Genomic DNA, 14,034 nt, shown 5'->3' with positions numbered 1-14,034 from the left:
TAGAATTTGTGAGATACTGCTTACAGTAGTGTTTAGGAGAAATGTATAATACTAAACATCTGTGAGAAAAAAAGAAAGGTCTCAAATCATTGACCTTGGCTTTTACCTTGAGAAATAAGAAAAAGAACCCAAAGGAAACAGAAGAAGAAAGGAATTAGTAAAAATCAGAGCAAAATCAATAAAATAGAAAACAGGAAAACCATAGAGGAAATCAGTGAAACCAAAAGCTGGTAATTTGAGAAGATCAATAAAATTAATAAACCTGTAGGCAAACTCAGGTTAAAAAAAAAAGAAGACACGAATTAACCAATATGAAGAATTAGGTGATATCCCAACAGAGCCTACAGATATTGACAGAATAATAAGGGAATATTATTAACACCTTTAAGCCAATAAATCTGACAATTTAAATGAAAACATTCCTTGAAAGACACAAACTACCAAAACTGACTGAAGAAGAAATAGAAACCTTTAATGGCCCTTTATCTATTAAATAAATTGAATTTGTAATGAAAATCATCCCACAAAGAAAACTTCAGGCCCAGATGTTCTCACTGGTGAATTCTACCAAACATTTAAGGAAGAAATAATACTAATTCTATATGTTATTTCAGAAAGTAGAAGAGGAGGGAATTCTTAACAAATCATTTTATGAGGTCAGCATTACCCTGATACGGAAACCATATAAGCACAAGAAAAAGCCACAGACTAAGAAAAAAAGTATGTTCACAAAGCTCTCTTGTGAACCTAGATATAAAAGTTCTAATAAAAATTTTAGCAAGTGAAATCCAACATTATGTTAAAAGGATAATACATCATGACTAAGTGGGGTTTAGCCTAAGAATGCAAGGTTTTAAATTTCTAATTCTCCTTACTGATAAACCATACGATCATCTCAATTTACACACAAAATGCATTCGACAAAACCCAAATTCCTAATAAAAACTCCCAGATAACTGCAAATAGAAAGAAACTTCTTCAACCTGATAAATAGTATTTACAGAATAACAATCTACAGCTAACATCATACCTAATGATAAAAGACTGAATGTCTGCTTTCCTACTCTACTTAATATTGTACTGGGGGTTCTAGTCAGAAAAAGAAGTAAAAGGCATCCAAATTGGAAAGGAAGAAGTAAAATTGCAGACAGCACAATTGTCTATGTAGAAAATCTCATGGAATCTACCATATAAGGTACTAGAACTAATAAGTGAGTTGAGCAAGGTAGCAGGATACAAGATAAATACAGTCATCCCTTGGTATCCGTGGAGGATTGGTTCCAGGACCCTGTGGATACCAAAATCCGCAGATGCTCAAGCCCCTTATATAAAATGGTGTAGTGTTTGCATTTAACCTATGCACATCCTGCAGTATATGTTAAATTACCTGTAGATTACTTATAATACCTAATACACATGTAAATGCTGTGTAAATAGTTGCCAGTGTGAAGCAAATTCATATTTCGCTTTTTGGAATTTCTTTTTCTTTCTTTTTTTTTTTTTTTTTAATATTTTCGATATGTGGTTGGTTGAATCCACAGATATGGAACCCGTGGAAATGAAGGGCCCACTATACAAAAAACCAATTTGTATTTCTATGTGTTAGCAGCAAACAGTTGGAAATTGAAATTTAAAAATTCAATACCATTTATAGTAACATCAAAAAATCTGGAATACTCTGGGAGTAAATCTGACAAAAGATGTGTAAGACCTATACACAAAACTATAAAACATTGCTTAGGGAAATTAAAGAAGGCCTTAAATGATGGAGAGGTAGACTTTGTTCATTGGTCAGAAAACTAAATATTGTTAAGATGTCAGTTCTTCCCAACTTGACGTATAGATTCAACACAATTAATAGTAAAATCCCAGCAGCTTGTTTGTAGGGATTGCCAAGCTGATTGTAATGCAAAAAACCTAGCCAGAACAACTTTGAAAAAGAACAGCAAAGTTAGAGTCCTAACGCTGTCTGATTTTGAGCCTTATTGTAAAGTATTAAGACCGTGTGAAATTGGTATAAAGATAGACCAGTAGATCAGTGGAACAGAGTAGCATCCGGAAATAGGTGTGAGCACGCGCGCGCGCGCGCACACACACACACACACACTCTCTCCCCACCCCCCCCCCGCTGATTTTTGATAGAGGTGAAAGGTAATTAAGTGAAGAAAAGATAGTCTTTTCAACAGATGTTCTGGAGAATTGAATATCCATATATATATTTTTTTAGAAAATGGAAATTCTTGAACTTTATTTACACATTTCTCAGGTTTGTGCAGTAGTTGCCCTTTGGCATTAGTACATTGGTACGTGAATTATGAACTAGATTGTGATCATTTTATTTTTTAAGATGTCATATTTCAACCTGGAGATCTGAGAAATAAAGTTGAAAAAAATCACTGTGCTTGACTACTTTAGAGTTTCAGTGACTTTTGTCAGGTGAGGTGGAATGTGTATTGGATAATATATTCTAAATGTTACCTTTAGGTTTCTAGTTCTTAATATCTTTTTTTTCTTAATATTTATTTATTTATTTGGCTGAACTGGGTCTTAGTTACGGCATGCAGGTGCAGCATGTGGGATATAGTTCCCTGACCAGGGGTTGAACCTAGGCCCCCTGCATTGGGAGCGTGGAGTCTTAGCCACTGGATCACCAGACAAGTCCCCTTAATTATTATCTTTGATTCTTTCTCCTATCTCCCTTATAGGTTGGGAAGGAAAAAATGCTAAAGGTGAGGATTGTGAAGATTCATCCTTTGGAGAAAGTGGATGAAGAGGCCACTGAGAAGAAATCTGATGGTGCCTGTGATTCTCCCTCAAGTGACAAAGAGAATTCTAGCCAAATCGCTCAGGACCATCAGAAGAAGGAGGCAATTGTGAAAGAGGATGAAGGAAGGAGAGAGAGTATTAGTACGTATGATAGTAGCTTTCCTTAATGAGTTATGCAACTCATATTATGCGCAAATCTTTTTGAGTTCTCTAGCAATTAAGTTTGTAATTGGGTTTGTTGCTATATAGACATGATTTTGTCTGTTTATGATTCGGAAAATAACTAAAATACCTACAAAGTGAATCAAGATTTAAATCTCCCTACACAATTAAGACAGTTGGGAAGTCATTTCCTCTAGTTGCTTGGAAATCTATGTGCACATACCTAGCTACCCAAGATGGGAAAGTAAGTTTGCCTGCCTTTTCTCTTTAAGTTGGAATTATGTATATGTGTGGAAGGGGTGTGATCAGAGTATGAGGGATAAATTCTAATCTCTGTTTTTCTTCACGTTGCAAGCCAGTGTGACAGTTTTGAGATACTTCCTTTTATCTGTATTTTGTAACTCAAATTCGTCTCAGATGGGAGCTGCCAGAATTCTGAAACACTATGATATCTGAAAGTAATTTTTAGGGACTTGGAGACATAATGTAATGTTTTGAAAGTTGAAGAACTGAGACATTGCCCATTGGAAAAATAAATCGTCCTCTGAGGTCGTCTTTTTTTTTTTTAAATCTGTGTCAGTAAGGAATTTGACTGGGATAGGTGTCTTCTGTCTCCACAAATATGAGTACTCAAGTAGTCATGTATATTGATCCCCTTCCCCATGATTGTTAGAGGATCAAATTTTACCTCATTATTTAACTATTACAAAGTTTGAATTAGAACATTTCATTAGAATGTTATGCTGTATGTCTTCCATTCTATTCTTTGTCTCTCCAGATGTTTTGGATATGTGCAGATGGTTTTAAACGAATGTTCTTATCTAGTCCCGAGGAAACTTCTGAGACTCGTCTGCCCCAGTTGTTGATGCTTCAGTTTTGTTTTCCACTCTGCATTTTGAATGCTAATGTCTATGTTTTTCAGTTTCTCTTTTCCTTCTTTTTGATACTGAAGTTTTCTAACATGTATATTACTTATAATTCCCAAGACTTGAGGTTGATAAGTGTGTTGGTTAGGTGTTGACTGATGATATGTCTTCTAACACTTCTTCTAGAACCAGATCATTGGAATACCAATGATGTGTTACAGTTGTTAGTTTTATGCCTTAAACGTGTACTAGGAACCCCTAGTTTTAGGCTTTGGCTTCTTTTTTAGGGTGTTATATGCCTTAGTTTAGGTTTTAATTTTGGGACATAATGTTACTGCTAGTATGTGGAAAGAATGGTAGGCAGGCTAAAGAATGTTATGATGTACTCTGAATGTTTTCAGGGGGAAAACTGATTAGAATTTACATAGAAATATGAGAGACAAATTCCAGTATACAAAATGTTTTCTCACAAGGTAACCTTCCTTCTACTTTATGGGGGGAAAAATGTATTAGGCAGGAACTTTTCAGTTTTGTGTTTTTAACCTCACTGTTACGAATGTCTGTGTTCTTCCTTCATCTCAGAAGGGATCTGTCTGTCCTTCCTCTTGGTCAAGATACTTGTGCTTTGAATTCCATTCCTTCCTGCTTTCTCAAGGATTGGGTTAACTCTTACTCTACTCTACAGTGTTTTTAACCCTCTCTCTAATGGTTCTTCTCAACTTATAAATGAAGTTCCATTTTCTAAAAACAAAAACATACCCTCCCTTGATCCTGTTGTTCTATTTCTGTCTTACTCATTCAAGCCAAAGTTCTTGAGAATGTTGTCTCCACTTTCTGACCATGAGTTTATTCTTTATGCTATTATAGTCTAACTTCTGCCTCTTTACTCCTAAAACTGTTCCTAATAAGGTTATGGGTGACCCCTAATTGCCAAATCCACTGATTTCTTCTTAGTCCATTTTACTTTTCTTTTACATTTAACACTGTTGTTCACTCTCAAATCTTGTAGTTTATTTGATAGCACAGTCTCCTATTTCTCCAACTACTTTTCTTTTTTTATTTTCTTTTTCCCCACTGCCATTCCTTAGATTTTTTTCATATGGTTTTTGTTCTGCCTTTTTATTTTTATTTATTTATTTTTTTTGCCTTTTTATTTTTCACTACATCATCATTACTTGATTTCTAAGGCAGAAAACTTAGAAACCTTTAACATTCCCACATCTAGTTGGTTACCAAGTCTGTCTTCTTGACTCTTTCCTTCACCATTCTGATACATTAATCCAGATGTTTAAGATTATATCTTATGATTCCCTTTCTTCAGTCTCACCTTCCCATTTTATTCATTTTCTAACTGCTGAAAGTGCTTTTTCTTTTTCTTCATTTTTTCACACTAGTGCTCTTTCCAAAATGTACATCTAGTTAGTTAGATCAAAAATCCTTTGTTTCCCTAGTGTCCGTAAGACAAATTCCAGCCTATATGAATGGTATACAAGGTTCGTTATAATTTATAAGCCCCTACTTACCTCTGTAGTCTGATTTTTTTAATTGTACTGTAGATCATATTCACCTGTATCTCTTTATTTGCAGTCTCTGAACAAGTCATATTCTTTCTGAGTCTTCCCTGCCTATCTTCCAGACTAAATTAGACATTGCTTCTCTCTTTTTGAGAATTTTTCTCTCTAATCTAGTATTTTTCTATACCAATCTCTATTATAGTATTTACCCATTGTATTGTAATTATTGTTGACTCCTCCCATAGACTTTAGCTACTTGAAGTAAGGACCTTATGATTTACCTTAGGGCCCCATCACTCAGTGCTTGGTTGCAGAGTAGCTGTTCAGGAAGATTACTGAGTGAATAGAATTAAAAGAATTATTTTTTTCACTAATTTTCTATTGATTTGATTAGATGACAGAGCACGTAGATCTCCACGAAAACTTCCTACTTCATTAAAGAAAGGAGAGAGGAAATGGGCACCTCCAAAATTTCTGCCTCACAAATATGACGTGAAACTACAAAATGAAGATAAGGTTAGTTGGCACCTTAATAAACCTCTTACATGTAGTAGATGTTGTTTAAGAAAATATCAAAGGGCTCGTTTTCTCGTAGAAAATGTGCTAAAGAAAAATGTAAATAAATGTTTCTACAACAAATTCTGAGTGGTTTTCTGGTCTTTGTAATTATGACTTTAAACTGTATTGTCTTTCCTAGGAGATAGCATGCTTTTTCCTTTTTAATAGGAATTATTAGGGTGTGAGAGTAGTTTACATTTGAGCTTCAAACTTAGTTATTTGAAAAAATAAGACTCTGTTTCCAGTGGTTATGGGCTTCCTGAGGAAATAGCTCTTCCCAGTTAAAAGCAGAGCAATTTGTAATATAATTAAACTCAGAAAGTGAGTTAACTCTAACCAGTGCTTTTTCAAGGCATCTGAAGCTAATAATCTAAAATGGTGAATACCCTTTAAATAACTTAGTACTATGTTTTATTGATTCTGAGATGTTCAACTTTCATATTTTTATATTTCCAGAATAAGGATATGTATCTTTTTTTTTTTAATTGAAGTATAGTTGATTTACAATATTGTGTTAGTTTCTGGTGTACAGCAGAGTGATTCAGTTATACATATATATATGTATATTCTTTTTCATATTCATTTCCATTATACTTTATTACAAGATATTGAATATAATTCCCTTTGCTATACAGTAGGACCTTGTTGTTTATCTATTTTATATATAGTAGTTTGTATCTGCTGGAATCAGGATATATCTCAATATCAATTGGCAAGAATTCTTTTCTTTGTGGTACATAATGTGTCTTTCATTAATAGCATTCTAGATTTCATGAAATATGCCATGTTGCTTTTGGGTACTTTTATTCCTATATGTCTAAGATCTCATCATTAGAAAGAAGCAGGAGGGCGGCTAGGTGTGGAAGGCAGTTGCACATTTGTCTTCATGTCTAACTGTTATATAGAAGAAACAGCTATGGCCTGAGAAATTAAATAATTCTATCAAAGTTCCTAATTTAATAAATGAGATTAGGAAGGAATATAACCTGGATCTCTTGCCTCTTTAGAGTGTTGTTTTTTTCCCACGTCAGAATGCTGACAAGTCTTATTTCATTTTGACTCATTTGTTTTATAGTTAGTGACCTGAAGACATTACTGGATTGTTAGGATTTCTTTATATTTGAAAATTGTGTGTTAAATAACAATTTTTCACTAAGTTTCTTAGCTCCCGTTCAGCAAGGTGGCTAGTTAAAACATCATTGCTGGGACCTCCCTGGTGGCGCAGCAGTTAGGAATCCACCTGCCAATGGCAGGGGACACGGGTTCGAGCCCTGGTCTGGGAAGATCTCACATGCCACAGAGCAACTAAGCCCGTGCGCCACAACTGCTGAGCCTGCACTCTAGAGCCCGCAAGCCACAACTACTGAAGCCTCCGCGCCTAGAGCCTGTACTCCGCAAGAGAAGCCACTGCAATGAGAAGCCCGTGCACTGCAATGAAGAGTAGCCCCCGCTCGCCGCAACTAGAGAAAGCCCGTGCACAGCAGCGAAGACCCAGTGCAGCCAAAAATAAATAAACAACAAATAAATAAATAAAAGAAAAATGAATCCCTTATTGATGTACCTTTATGTAGTATTCCCTTCCTTTTCCCCCTTCCTTTTATAAGCGATTGATGATGACTTTCCATTTACTTCTTTTTCAAAAAAATTTATTTATTAATTTATTTATTTAGCTGCACCGGGTCTTAGTTGCCGCATGCACGATCTTCGTTGCCTCGTGTGGGATATTTAGCTGCGGCATGCAGGCTCTTTGTTACAGCAGGCAGGATCTAGTTTCCTGACCAAGGATTGAACCTGAGCCCCCTGCATTGGCAGCATGGAGTCTTAACTGCTAGACCACTAGGGAAGTCCCTCCATTTACTTCTAAATTCTTAACAAGAGGAACTGTTGGTTCAACAGATATACCCATTTTTAGGACTTTGATACATATTGACACATTGCCTACAGATATCTTTAACATTCTGTCTCTGAAAATTCTTCTTCTTCTATCTAGTATATAACCTATTTTATAGATGTAATGATGAGTTTTCCAGAGAGAATATAAATCTTTGTTCTCATTGGTTAATTGCTTTTTACCCCAGTAGTGAGTTAACTATTTCTATTTGTTAACCTAGATCATCAGTAATGTGCCAGCAGACAGCTTGATTCGTACAGAACGCCCACCAAATAAGGAGATACTTCGATACTTTATACGGCATAATGCATTACGGGCTGGTACTGGTGAAAATGCACCTTGGGTGGTAGAAGATGAATTAGTGAAGAAATATTCCTTGCCTAGCAAGTTCAGTGACTTTCTGCTTGATCCATACAAGGTAAGGTCACTTAAGTTTTGGACAGCAGGATGGAACACTATTGAATGAATTTATTTCCTCTGATGGTTACAGTAGATTTTGAACTCTAACTTCAGATAATGAATTCAAAGTTTTCATGTATATCTATTTCATATAGGTTGTGATTATGGGGTTGGTAGGGAAGAGGCCACACTGAATATCTCCTCTTCTAATTTGACTTATTTTACTATGGTTGCATAATTAAAACAAAGAAACAAATTACATGCAGGTGCCTTTTTGTCTCAGATCTTTCTTGGAATGAGGTATGGTATTAAAAAAAATTATTTTTGCAAATTGATTACTAAAAATGAAAACTGATTTTGTATGTGAGATAAGATCAAATATACTTTCAGCCTTGAAAAGGACTAAGTATTGCTTTGTATGACAGATTAGTAGAAAATCTAGCACTTCTATTATTTTTCCTTTAATTATCTCATTTGATTTTCAGAATATTCTTATAAAGTTGTATGGTATATATATATTTTCATCTCTTTCTTGTAATTATGAAAAACTAAGGCTATCTTACAACTGAGTCATACAACTAAATTACTTCAATTACCTTATGTTGATATCGTTAACAAAAGTATATTGAGAAATAATTTTATTTCTTCAAACATTGGTAAAGACCTCCAACCGTAGTTTAGCATTAGCATGTTTTCTTATTCTAGACCAGCACGATCAGGCATTATCTTCCATTATGCTCTTTAAATTTTTAACATTTGTGTAAAAAGAAAAATTTAGGGATTAGTTGACTTTTTCTAGATCAGGACTAAAATTTCCATGGAACACTATTTAGTAAACCTAAACTTTTTCTTTTTTTATTATTTTTATTTTTATTGGAGTATAATTGGCTTTACAGTGTTTTGTTAGTTTCTGCTGCTACAATGAAGTGAATCAGCTATATGTATACCTATATCCCCTCCCTCTTGGACCTCCCACCCGCCATCCCACCCATCTAGGTTGTCACAGGGTACCAGGCTGAGCTCCCTGTGCTATACAGCAGGTTCCCACTAGCTGTTTTACACATGGTAGTGTATTTATGTCAAACCTAATCTCCCAGTTCATCCCACCCTCCCCTTCCCCCCGTGTCCACATGTCCATTCTCTACGTCTACATCTCTATTCCTGCCCTGCAAATAGGTTCATCTGTACCTAGAATTTTTCTAGATTCCACATATATGCATTAATATACAATATTTGTTTTTCTCTTTCTGGCTTACTTCACTCTGTATGACAGACTCTAGGTCCATCCACATCTCTGCAAATGACCCAATTTCGTTCCTTTTTATGGCTGAGTAATATTCCATTGTATATGTGTACCCGTGTCTTCTTTATCCATTCATCTGTTGTTGGACATTTAGGTTGTTTCCATGTCCTGGCTATCGTAAATAGTACTGTAATGAACATTGGGGTACATGTGTCCTTTTGAATTATGGTTTTCTCAGGGTATATGCCCAGTAGTGGGATTGCTGGGTCATTTTGGTAGTTCTGTTCTTAGTTTTTTTAAGGAACCTCCATACTGTTTTCCACAGTGTCTGTATCAATTTACATTCCCACCAACAGTGCAAAAGTGTTCCGTTTGGGCTTCCCTGGTGGCGCAGTGGTTGAGAGTCCGCCTGCCGATGCAGGGGACAGGGGTTCGTGCCCCGGTCTGGGAAGATCCCACATGCCATGGAGCGGCTAGGGCCGTGAGCCATGGCTGCTGAGCCTGCGCGTCCGGAGCCTGTGCTCCGCAACGGGAGAGGCCACAACAGTAAGAGGCCCGCGTACCACAAAAAAAAGAAAAAAAAAAAGTGTTCCGTTTTCTCCACACCCTCTCCAGCGTTTATTGTTTATAGATTTTTTGGTGATGGCCATTGTGACTGGTGTGAGGTGATACCTCATTGTAGTTTTGATTCGCATTTCTCTAACAGTCAGTGATGTTGAGCATCTTTTCATGTGCCTCTTTGCAATCTGTATGTCTTCTTTGGTGAAATGTCTATTTAGGTCTTCCACCCATTGTTTAATTGGGTTGTTTGTTTTTTGGATATTGATCTCCATGAGCTGTTTGTATATTTTGGAGATTAGTCCTTTGTCTGTTGCTGCGTTTGCAAATATTTTCTCCCATTCTGAGGGCTGTCTTTTCGTCTTGTTTATAGTTTCCTTTTGCTGTGCAAAAGCTTTTAAGTTTAATTAGGTCCCATTTGTTTATTTTTGTTTTTATTTTCATTACTCTAGGAGGTGGGTCAAAAAAGATCTTGCAGCATTATCTTCCATTAGGCTCTTTAAATTTTTATCATTTGTGTAAAAAGACAAATTTAGGGATTAGTTGACTTTTTCTAGATCAGGACTAAAATTTCCGTAGAACTATTTAGTAAACCTAAACTTTTTCTTAAATTTTTTATTTACTGAGGGGAAATTTTAATTTGTTTTCGTTTTATTGCTGTAGAGTTTTGGAACTGTGATACAGCTTTCGGTGGTTATAACAGGAACTTACTATCTTTACTGTATGAAAATTGTATATAAGATCATCTCTAAATAGGTTTTAGACTCTTGGATCATTTGAGTCCTAAATATTTTCTTCTTTTTAAATTTTACAGTTGTCTTTTATGTATTTTAGTTCAGTGATTCAAATATGTGAGTAACATGAAAGAAAGACTGAGTATAATTTATGGGTAAAAAGGTCTTTAGGTTTTATTAGAACAAAAAAGCTGATCCACACTTTCTGTAGGAGCCAGAGACTTAGAATTCCAGGAATTTATATCTTTTTTTGTTTGTTTTGTTTTAAGAATTTATTATATCTTGAAAAGCAATTTCTGAAGAAATTGGCTACTCTGAAATTTTCTAATGAGGGCTTAAAATATTAACTTAATGAATTTTGGCTGTAATTCTGATAGAGACTAGAAGTGCAAGCTTGTTTACACTAAACTGCTGTAAGAAGGCAGTGATTCTACTTATAGAAATTGAGTCATGTAAGATACCAGTCTATAAATTCAGAGCATACACTTGTCTTTTAATGTATTTTGCATACCTTAAACAATAATTTCGTATTCCCCAATACTATTTGACATTTCACTGATTTTATCTTTTGAGTTTATGTATGTTTATTTTTCCTTTTTATAAAATTGGTTTTCTCAAAGAACTTTTGGCATCTCAGCCAGGACAGAATATAGTAAAGGTATGGATAAGTAGACCATAAAAGAGTGCTTTGGATTCTTTCCTGATCTAAAGGAAATTTAAAATAATGCAGTGGGGACTTCCCTGGCGGTCCCCTGGTTAAGACTTTGCTTTCCAGTGCAGGGGGTGCAAGTTCAATCCCTAATCAGGGAGCTAAGATCCCACATGCCTCAGAGCCAAAAAACCAAAACATATAGCAGAAGCAATATTGTAACAAATTCAATAAAGACTCTAAAACTGGTCCACATCAAAAAAAAAAATCTTAAAAAAGATAAATAAAATAATGCATCGAACATCAGAGTGGATCACATGTGATCTGCCTGTCCCAGAGGCAGTGGGTTTGAGCTTACTTTGGCAGCAGGTACATTGAAATGGGAACCAAAAGCAATAGGTTAAAATTTTTTTCTTTGGTTTTTGTAGAATTTAATGTTCTGTTAGGCTGCTGAATACAACTACTATAGAGAGAGATGAGGTCTGGAGAGAGGAAGCAAGTTGTGAGTAATAGTTTTAGGAAAGGACCAACTAGGAGAGCTTAGGTGGGAAAGAGGAAAATTATTTAGAAATGTAGAATTTTGGAGTGTTATCTGAGTAGGGCCTAGTGTGATGATGGGGGTGTGCTTGTGGTCTTGTAGAACCTTAGAATATAAATTACTTGAGATTAAAAGCTATCTTACTCATTTTACATCCTGTGATGTTTAGCATAGGTATAATATGTACATGGCTAGTGAATTCATTTCTTTAAGAAGTTCCATTCTGTTCATTGAGGAGAAAAATGCAACTGACCGTTGAGTTTAGGGGTGAATATTTTGTAGGCCTAATGACTTGGAGGAATGATTTACAAGGCACTTGGATGATAAAATAACTGTCATCTAACATGAAATCAGCCATCTTAGCTCATTTCCGTATTCTAATACATGGCAGCTCTAGTGTTTTGTTAGTCTGTCTATAATGTTTTGCCTTTTTTTTTTTTAATAGCTGTGCCACGTGACATGCAGGATCTTAGTTCCCGAATCAGGGATCGAACCTGTGCCACCAGCAGTGGAAGCTTTGGAGTCCTAACCACTGGACCACTAGGGAATTCCCTGTCCATGTTTTGAACTCTTATTTTGGAGTGGTATATCCTAGTAAGGAAGCATTTGGTTAGAGACGTAACAAGAAAAATAACACTTTTTAAGACATTTGGAGTCCTAAAATAATTTGGATTGATTTAATATTCTGAATACATTTTAAAAACGTTTTATTTTGAAATAATTTCATATAGAAAAGGTGACAAATACATGAAGAATTTCTCTGTACTCTTCAAGTAGATTTCTCAAATTTTAACATTTACCACATTTGTTTTATTATTTTTTCTGTTTTTTTTTAAATTTGTTTTGATTTGACTTTTTGGTCATTTCAATTTATTATTTACTGCCCTCCAAGTTCTGGATTAGGAGTTGAGCAGATGATTTTTTTTTAATTAATTAATTAATTTATTTGGCTGCATTGGGTCTTAGTTGCGGGATCTTTGTTGCGGCATGCAGGATCTTTCGTTGAGGTGTGTGGGCTCTTTGTTGTGGTGTGCGGGCTTCTCTCTAGTTGTGGTGTGTGAGCTCCAGAGCATGGGCTCAGTAGTTGCAGTGCACAGGTTTCTCTAGTTGCGGTGTGTGGGCTCAGTAGTTGTGGCACACAGGCTCTCTAATTGTGGCGCAGGCTTAGTTGCCCCACGGCATGTGGGATCTTAGTTCCCCGACCAGGGATCGATCCCACGTCACCTGCATTGGAAGGCGGATTCTTAACCACTGGACCATCAGGGGAGTCCCTATTATTTTTTTCTCTTTATACACATTATTTTTTTCTGAGCTGATGGTAGTAGGTTATAAGACAGGATGCCCTTTTACAAAATACTTGAATATGTGTTTCCTAAAAGACAAGGATATTTTCTATAATAACTATAGTACAGTGATCAAAATCAAGAAATTAACATGAAAACGATACTGTTATCTGATCTGTAGTTTTTTTTAAAGTAAACGTAATCTCAAGATTTTATTATCTTCATAATAAAACAAAATATGAAGCTTAGAACTGGATCACTTGGCTCTTTCTCTTTTTACGTCCTCCCGGCTCAAAATGCTTGCTTCTCTTAATAGCCAGCATTCTCTTAGATCTGCAGTTGGGCTCAATGCATTCAAGCCTCAGCAAAATCTTCTTTGTGGTTTTATTTAGCCTTTTTCTGGAAAACCAGCTTAGTCTGTCCACCATAGCCACTCTCCTTCCTGTCATAACATTCCTTTCCTTGGAGAATACAGAGAATCCTTGCGCTTCTTGTACTGTATCACTTTGTGGGCAGGTTTGCAACGCTAATTACAGAAAATCCAGCAGGTTTTAGGAATGGTTACCATGTATGCGAGAGCACTGTCGGTGTGGAAAGAAGTGATTTACAGTTTTTAGTCAAATTTTGCCAATTGTCCCATTAACATCCTTTTAGCCAAACATATTTTGTTTTGGCCCTAATAGGATCCAGGGTAGTATCATGTATTACATTTACTTGTTATGTCTCTGTAGTCTTCTCTAATCTGGATTAGTCCCTCAGTTTTCCTTTGTCTTTTAAAAACCTTGATAATTTTAAGAATACAAACCAATTATTTAGTATAATGTTCCTCAATTTAAGTTTATTTCCTCATGCTTAGTAATACCACAGAACTGA

General features: G+C 35.6%; 1 protein-coding gene across 1 annotated transcript in view; it reads left to right on the top strand.

The window, feature by feature from the left end:
• Window positions 1–14,034, top strand: part of BAZ1B (bromodomain adjacent to zinc finger domain 1B) — a 64,469-nt gene that overhangs the window by 16,790 nt on the left and 33,645 nt on the right. Inside the window, exons 4-6 of the mRNA XM_082857753.1 lie at window positions 2,706–2,907; window positions 5,703–5,824; window positions 7,978–8,175. Coding sequence (XP_082713879.1) covers window positions 2,706–2,907; window positions 5,703–5,824; window positions 7,978–8,175 — 522 coding nt within the window. The remainder of the gene's footprint in view (window positions 1–2,705; window positions 2,908–5,702; window positions 5,825–7,977; window positions 8,176–14,034) is intronic.

The sequence above is a fragment of the Leucopleurus acutus genome, assembly GCF_964270905.1.
Source record: "Leucopleurus acutus genome assembly, chromosome: 16".
NCBI lineage: Eukaryota > Metazoa > Chordata > Mammalia > Artiodactyla > Delphinidae > Leucopleurus > Leucopleurus acutus.
The sequence above is the reverse complement of the archived record's forward strand: the minus strand, read 5'-3'. Positions and strand labels throughout refer to the sequence as shown.